Here is an 8,473-nt window from a genome sequence, read left to right on the forward strand (position 1 = left end):
ACACACACACACACACACACACCTCATTTATGTGTCTCTGATCCCTAGAGTTGAACTTGAAGAATGCTGTGAGCTCCCTTATGGCTGAGGGAAATGAGTTCAAGTCCTTCGGTAGAACAGCCTGTACTTTTAACCTCTGAGCTAATTCTCCAGGCCCCACCCCCCACCCCCAGCTTTCTATTAAAACCTAGCTTACCTGCCCAGCATGGAACCTCCTGCAGTGGGCTAGGCCCTCCCACACAAACTATCAGTGACACATAGGCCAATATGATACAGGCATTGCCTCAAGTGAGGATCCCTGCCTGTTCCAAGGTGTTTCTAGTTTGGGTCAAGTAAACAAAAGCTAACACAGTTGTCTTCTTAGGAGCAGAGACAAATACAGCTTATATAGTCTCAGGTTTCTGTAATAATAAAGATGTGCAATAATCCTTGTAAAGGTTCAAGGCCTTGGAAGAAAAAAAAATCAATCACTGATTGGAAGCAATAGCTTATATAACACTTGGGAAATGTGTAAAGTCTCGGATGAGTAGGAAAAAAGTGTTTGCCTAGAGGACCAAAAGACGAGCCCAATGTAAACTATGACATCATTTGACTATTTTTGCACGTGTGTGGAATGTAGGTAAAGGGTCACACAGCCCATGAGACATTAAGGCCATAGGACAAGGGACTTAACGTGTAGACTAAGCACGCGCAGACAGCACACAAACAAAATATCATGATGCACGTTTTTGAAAGAACAGTCCTAAGATTAGTAACGAGTGTCTATTACTCCAGGACGTGATGAAACTCAATTGCAATCTCACATTCTTGACTCTGCAACCTTAGGAATTTGGCGACTGGAGGTTTCATTGGGTGAGAGGCTTTTAAGAGCGAGCTCTGGTCCAGCCCACTCTTCATGGGGTAAAGAGCACCTGAAAAACAGTACTAGGGTTCCGGATATAACGGAGTCTTAATGCACAGACGCCTTAGTCAAAGCATCACTACTACTTTTGCTTTTGTTGCTTGCTTTGCTCTCTGATCCTCCCAGCTCAGCTAGCATACAGCTCAGTCTAAGGACTGCAGGCAGGCAACTGGCCACTAGAGGATCTCTTAACTTTCTCTGCGGAACCGAGGGCTGAAGTCAACGACGCAAAATGGTGGCCTCGTCTTTCGCTGTCCTGAGAGCAAGCAGGTTGTGCCAACAGGGTTGGAAGAGCTGGGCGCGGCTGTTAGTACTTCCGCCGCTCAGCACTGGTGGCCGGACCACTTGGGCGCGGACAAATGCGACTCTGAGCGTAGAGCCTGAGGGCCGCAGCTGCTGGGATGAGCCGCTGAGCATCGCCGTGCGCGGCTTGGCCCCCGAGCAGCCCGTCACGCTGCGCTCTGCCTTGCGCGACGAGAAGGGCGCGCTCTTCCGAGCCCACGCGCGCTACCGCGCCGACGCTGGCGGCGAGCTGGACCTGGCGCGCACGCCCGCGCTGGGCGGCAGCTTCTCGGGGCTCGAGCCCATGGGGCTGCTCTGGGCCATGGAGCCCGANCGGCCTCTCTGGCGCCTGATCAAGCGCGACGTGCAGACGCCCTTCGTGGTGGAGCTGGAGGTGCTGGACGGACACGAGCCCGACGGCGGGCGGCGGCTGGCGCGGGCGGTGCACGAGCGTCACTTCATGGCTCCCGGGGTGCGGCGCGTGCCCGTGCGCGAGGGCCGGGTGCGCGCCACGCTCTTCCTGCCCCCAGGTGAGCAGCCCTCCACATTTCCCTTTGCTCAAAGTTCCCCTGTGGGTGTTTGTTTGTTTGTCTTGTTTTTCGTTTGTTTGTTTGTTTGTTTTTTGAGGCAGGGTTTCTTGTATAGCCCTGGCTGTCCTGGAACTCACTCTAGACTAGGCTGGCCTCGAACTCAGAAGTGAAGAAAAGGGTGGCTCCAAATGATCTAGGACTCGGTGGGAAGGAGACAGGACTGGACTGGACTGGACCGGAAGAAGCCTGTTATAGTGATGCTGTTTGCCTGAAGCTGGTCCTTCAATTCCGCTGCTAAATTAAAAGGGCATCATAAGAAAAGGGGAGAGGCTCCTAATAATAAAGTCCGCAGTGTTACACCCACATCCCCTAATGTTCTTTTAGAATGTCTTCTGTCTTTTCTTGTGGCAGTGTGGGAACTCAAACTTGGCAAGGACTCTACTACGAAGTTTCCAATATTTTTAAATTTTCTTGGTTTTTAGCTGCATATGGAGGTTCCAGCAAAGGAGGCAGGAGAATCAACAGAACTCTCAGGCAGTGATGGGGGAAAGAACTCTCAGGAGAAGCCGTTAGTATTCTGACATTGAGACAAGCTTCATACACTTGGGCTAGAGGGTGTGGCTCCGTTGGTAGAGTGCTTGCTTGGAGTAGTACTGGGTGCTATCCCCAGCACAGGGTAAACCTGGCAAGAAGGCACAGCACTGCAATCCCAGCACTCACAGGTCGAGGTGGGAGAACCAGAAGCTCTTGGTCATTGTTGGCTACAGAGCCTTACTGGATCATACCGGGATATTAGATGGTCTGCCTCAAAACAACAACAACAAAAATGGCAAAGTAGGCAAAATCAACAAAATATTTAAATGACAGTTATAAGTGGTTAAGAGAGGTACACACACACTCACAGGTGTGATGAAGAAGGAACTTTCAAGGGCCCCTTCTATCTTAGTATGCATCTGTACGTGAGCAGGTGCTGGCCCAGTGCTTGCTGTGTTCTTGTTTAAGTTGGTCATGTGGAAGACAAGCCTCTTTTTTCAAAGACTTACTTATTTTATTTATATAAGTCCACTGTAGCTGTCTTCAGATGCACCAGAAGAGGGCATCAGATCCCATCACATGGTTGTGAGCCACCATGTGGTTGCTGGGAACTGAACCCAGGACCTCTGGAGAAAGAACAGTCAGTGCTCTTAACCGCTGAGCCATCTCTCTAGCCCTGACAAGCCTCTTTATACGAATGGGAAAAAATGTTTAGGGCATGAATTCATGTGGAATGAACATGTAGCCTTTTCTAATCTATATGTACTTGCTTAGCAGAATGTATTTGCGATTCATGGGGTCTTCTAGGCATGGAGCCTGTGTTGAAGGTCTCTGGTTCCTTTACAGTCTGTGGAGATGGTGGGTGAAGTTGCTGCAAATGCTTACATAGAAGTTTGTGCAGGAACAAAAAATTTCCTTTCTTTTGGGTAAATAGGTGTGGGGTTTCTGGGTCATATGGTAAGCTCAGGTTTGATTTTTGTGAGCAAGGGTGCCCTGCATTTTTCCAGCCTCTGCATCCTACAGCCTGCATGGTTCAGCGTTACACCAGCATTGTGGGATGGATCTGGTTGCTGCCCAGCTTCCGTGGCAGTTGGCACGATCAGTTTCAGTTCAGAGAGGAGAGTGGTATATGTGTGTGTGCGTGTATACGTGTGTGTGTGTGTGTGTGTGTGTGTGTTTGCCTGTTTCTGGAATCAAATCTAGTATGCCATGCATGCTAGACAGCACTCTACCCCAGTCCTTAGTGTATTTTTAATGTTAAGAGTAACATATTCTCTCTGTAAAAGCCTATGGAATTTTGAGACTTAGATAGAGAGAGGACTGTGGGACGAGAGGAAACTGTGGACTCAGCCCAGGCTGCTCTGGGTGCGTGAAGACTGGAGGCTTTTAGTATCTTTATGATCAGTGTGAAATGTACTCATCCTGAATTAAGCATCCTGAATGCTTTGTTTGGTTTGGTTTGGTTTCTCCCCAGAACCTGGACCCTTTCCTGGGATCATAGACCTTTTAGGAGTTGGAGGTGGCCTTCTGGAGTATCGGGCGAGTCTGCTGGCTGGGAAGGGCTTTGCCGTCATGGCTCTGGCTTATTACAACTACGACGACCTCCCCAAGAGCATAGAAACCATGCGCATGGAGTACTTTGAAGAAGCTGTGAACTATCTGCGCAGCCACCCTGAGGTTAGATCCCCTCAAGTTTTATTGACCCCCTATCAGATCTCCTCATCAAGTGTCTAACTTCACAGAATGAGCCTGTTGTGGCAGCCCCTCCCTGTCTGGGAGACAGTCTATACGAACTGCCTTCTGTGCTTACTCGCTAGATGTTTCTCTGTGATGCTGTATTTCATGCTAGTTAGCGTTCAGGATTCTGAGTTCTGGTATGTTGTAGTGTTTCATAAAGAATACCAGCATGCTTGAGAACCAAGGTTTGACACAAGAAATAAAGGGAAAGAAAAAGGTCAGGCTATCGCCATATTATATCAAATGATATACTCATCAGCTCTCTGCTGCCCGTGTCCCTATGTCCCTGTGTCCACGTGCCCCTGTGGGAGCTGACATGAAAGCACAGGGTGAACTATGTAAGAGGGACTTGAGAATCAACAGCAGGAGACCAGGGTGCTCTGAGCTTTCTAGGTTCAGCATAGCACAGGCTGGGCTGGCAACCCTTGCTCATTTTATAATTTTATAACCAGACATTGACGTGGCTGGAAGCATTGATGCTCTTAGGGAAGTGGAGCCAGTGCAGGATGCATCTAGAGAGAAGTCTGAGGTCTGATTTCATCAATTTTCAAAATACTATTAATACTGTGCATTTGTGTACATGTACAAGAACGCCCGTTCTCATGAACGTGTGGGGGTGTGAAGGCAACTTTGTGGAGTCAGTTCACTGCCTCCACCGTTATGTTATTCCGAGAATCAAACTGAGGTCATCAGGCCTGGGCAGCAAATGCTTGACCCATTAAACCATCTCACCAACCTGCATTTCACCAACTTCCAGTTCTGTGACTTTGGGACCTCAGTTTCTTCCTATAAGAAACACTGTAACTACCACATCACTTAATTCCTGGCACTTCAGTGACGAGTAAAGTTTGAAACTTTCCAGGGTGTTGCTATAGAAGCCACAAGAGAAGAAAAAAGACTGTTGTGAAAAGTTAGCCAAAAGTCCTTTTGCTTATAGCCCAGAGGACACTGGGACTCAGGACAGGCACAGTTCTTGGGGACAGTGCCAGTCCAACCACCCCGAAGGCCATGAGCAGGGAATGGAGAAAGGAAAATACAAGTATCTTCCCACAGCTTTTGTAGGGAACCAGGGCAGGGAACAAAGTCTAGGCTACCACAGCTGGGGGCCCAGGGCTGTGAGAAAACAGAAGAGCCCAGAGCAGGGAGGACCCAAGGAGGACCAGCAGAGAGGTTTACAGGGGAGGAGGCTGGAAGTTAAGTGTGGGAGGCCAATTCTGGAGAAAGATAGTGAGTGGGCAGCATCCCAGACACAGCCAGAGGGTGGCCACTGAGATCATGTGGTCATCTGAGAGTCTGAGCCTCCATAGGAACAGAGGGGCTGGGGAGGGAGGGAGGCTTTCTTGCTAGAGCTTCTGTTTTCTCACTGCAGTATGGAGAGCTGAGGGGGCAGGAGCATGCATGGGGGAATCCAAGAGGCTGAGGAGGTAGGAGAGGATGTGGGGGGAGGGGGTCCTTTGGGGGAAGTGGAAAGCAAAACACCAGTGGTGTGTGGCAGGATCGAAGGGCCACATCGGTGCTCCTGTCCAATGAGAGATTGGGCACCAGGAATGTGTGTATTTCTCTCAGCTTTTGCTCCGGCCTGGAGAGGGTGAGCAGGTGGTTTCACTAGGACTAGCCCTTTTCTGGGCCCATGTGACCTAGGGAAGGGCGGTGATAAAGGAGTGGAGACTGCTTTCCTTTTGAGGGAGCTCCATGGTGCTGATGAAGCACAGACTCTGAGGTGGAGGGGCTGATAGGTGAGCATGGGCGATCTACAGTGAAGAGACTGCTAGGTTCAAAGGAGTGTTTCTATAAGAGCTAAGTAGGAGGGACTAAAGATGGCCGCCAGAGGGCACAATGCAGGAAAAGTGAGGTTTTGAGCCTAAAACAGTGCATGCTAGTGATGAGAGGTACGGGTTGTATAAGTGGGAATGGCTGGCTGCCGTGTGTTAGAATTAAACATCAGAGGAGTCTTAAAAGTCTGTGAGCTATACCATCATGTGGTTGTTGCAGTCACCAAGAATGATGACAGAGAAGTTGTGAAAAGAAAGATATGGCTTAGTTGTAAATAAATGTCCCAGGTTGTAATGTAGAGCCCAGGGGGAGCCCAGGGGGAGCCCAGGTCTCTGCCTCCTTCCTCCATGCTTTCTGGTTATCATACTGTTCCCAGACTAAACCTCCATTTTTTTTTTCATTTGTTTCAGGTAAAAGGACCAGGAATTGGGCTGCTTGGGATTTCCAAAGGGGGTGAACTTAGCCTTGCTATGGCCTCCTTCCTGAAGGGCATCACGGCCGCTGTGGTCATCAATGGCTCCGTGGCTGCTGTTGGAAACACCATCTACTACAAGGATGAGACTATACCCCCTGTGTCCCTTCTGAGAAACCGAGTCAAAATGACCAAAGATGGTCTCTTGGATGTCGTGGAAGCTCTGCAAAGCCCTCTGGTAGACAAGAAGAGCTTCATTCCCGTGGAAAGGTCTGACACGACCTTCCTGTTCCTTGTAGGTCAGGACGACCACAACTGGAAGAGCGAGTTCTATGCCGATGAGATCTCCAAACGCCTGCAGGCCCACGGGAAGGAGAAGCCCCAGATCATCTGCTACCCAGAAGCAGGGCATTATATCGAGCCCCCTTACTTCCCGCTGTGCAGTGCTGGCATGCACCTCCTGGTGGGTGCCAACATCACCTTTGGAGGGGAGCCCAAGCCTCATGCCATGGCCCAGGTGGATGCATGGCAGCAGCTCCAGACTTTCTTCCACAAACAGTTGGGTAGCAAGAGTTAGGGACTGTCCTCTAAAATATAACCTATTAGTTGATGGTTTGGGGGAACCTCATTTATATTATCAGAATGTCAGTTCAGGTTAGTTCATTTGAACATATTCTAATTTTTTAAAGTTTCTTTCATTTTTCTTTTTCTTTTTTTCTTTTCTTTTTTTTTTTTTTTTGAGTCAGGGTTTCTCTGTGTACCCTTGGCTGAGACCAGGCTGGGCCTGAATTCAGAGATCGGCCTGCCTCTGCCTCCCAGTGCTGGGAGTAAAGCCACACCCAGCTTAAGTTTTTCTCAATATAATAAGTGCCTATGAAGGACTGAGGATATATATAGCTTGGTGGTAATGCATTCGTCTTTCTTCCCTAGTGCCCAGAATTCATTCCCCAGTGCCGTAAGACGACAAAGAAATTAAAACTTTCTTATAAAAATGTGCCTATGGACCTGGTGAGATGGCTCTGTGGTAAAGGTGCTTTCTGCCAAGCCTGACAACTTAAGATTTCTTTCCCCGAGGGTCTACATGGTAGAAGGAGAGAACAAACTCTGACAAGTTGTCCTCTGACACACACAAGTGCTTGTGCGTGCACACACACACACACACACACACACACACACACGCACACACCACACGTGTAAATAAAATTATTTAAAAATAGTGCCTATCCAAAAAAGAGTTCTTTTATATTATGAATTAAGGGGGAACCTTAAGTGTAAACATTCTTATTAAAATAAAAACTAGCTCATTATAGACAAAACTATGTTGTCCTTCCTTCAATTCTTGGGCCAGTGTTCCCACTCTTGTCATCCTTCCAGAAGTGGCTTTCGGGTGACTGTTCAGATACTTAACACACGTCTAGGCAGCAGCAAAGAGAAGGGGTTTTGTTTGTTTGTTTGTTTGTTTGTTTTAATGCACATACCCAACAAGAACATCAACTTTACAAAGCAAACCAACGTTGGGGAGAGAACCTCTTGGTGTGATGAGCTCTGTCATGGCGACGCAAGGGGAGGAAGAACATTTAGTCCAGGAGGCAGCAGAGCAGCTGGGGAAGGAAACAGCTGTCAGGAATCCCATGTGTGCCAACCTTCAGACCTGTCTTCGAGGCAGGGAAGAGGATGTGTGTGAGCAAACGCTCTCATCCCCGCACGTTTAGGCCACAGCCAGATGGCCGGTCAGAGAGTGGTCAGCACAGGAGGAGGGATTTCTTTACCCATTGCTAGGCTCATGACTGAGCCTCCATAACACAAGACAGGCAGTAAAGAGAAGGCTATAGAGCCCTATTCAGGGTTACTATTTTTCATCACATAAGTGTCCGTGTGTGTCTGTGTAGGGGCCCACAGAGGCCATGATTGCAGTTCCCCTGGAGTTGGAGTTACAGGTGGCTATGAGCTCCCTAACATGGGTGCTAGGAACCAAACTCTGGTCCTCTGTGAGAGCTCGTAAGTGCTGAGCCTTCTCTGCAGCCTCTGAACCATGTTTAATTAAACCATGTTTAACAAAAGGGTTGCATGAGCTGATTCAGTGGGAAATGGGACTGGCCACCAAGCCTGACAACCTGAGTTCAATCCACCCCACCTGGTGGAAGGAGAGGACTGAGTCCTGCAACTCGTCCTCTGACCTTCACACGAGCACCATGGCACACGCCTGCCCCCCAGTATACAGATGAATCATTTTTAAAAATTCAAACTGTTGCCGGGCATGGTGGCGCATGCCTTTAATCCCAGCACTTGGGAGGCAGAGGCAGG

General features: G+C 48.9%; 1 protein-coding gene across 1 annotated transcript; it reads left to right on the top strand.

Annotated features, from left to right (window-relative positions):
* The first annotated feature begins 737 nt into the window (after window positions 1-737).
* Window positions 738-7,485, top strand: LOC110307146 (acyl-coenzyme A thioesterase 2, mitochondrial). Its single transcript, XM_021179408.2, has 3 exons — window positions 738-1,713; window positions 3,722-3,924; window positions 6,168-7,485. The coding sequence occupies exons 1-3, from the start codon at window positions 1,134-1,136 to the stop codon at window positions 6,744-6,746; spliced, it is 1,362 nt and encodes a 453-aa protein (XP_021035067.1). The 5' UTR covers window positions 738-1,133; the 3' UTR covers window positions 6,747-7,485.
* Window positions 7,486-8,473: the final 988 nt, after the last annotated feature.

This window comes from Mus caroli, chromosome 12 (assembly GCF_900094665.2).
Source record: "Mus caroli chromosome 12, CAROLI_EIJ_v1.1, whole genome shotgun sequence".
Taxonomy (NCBI): Eukaryota; Metazoa; Chordata; class Mammalia; order Rodentia; family Muridae; genus Mus; species Mus caroli.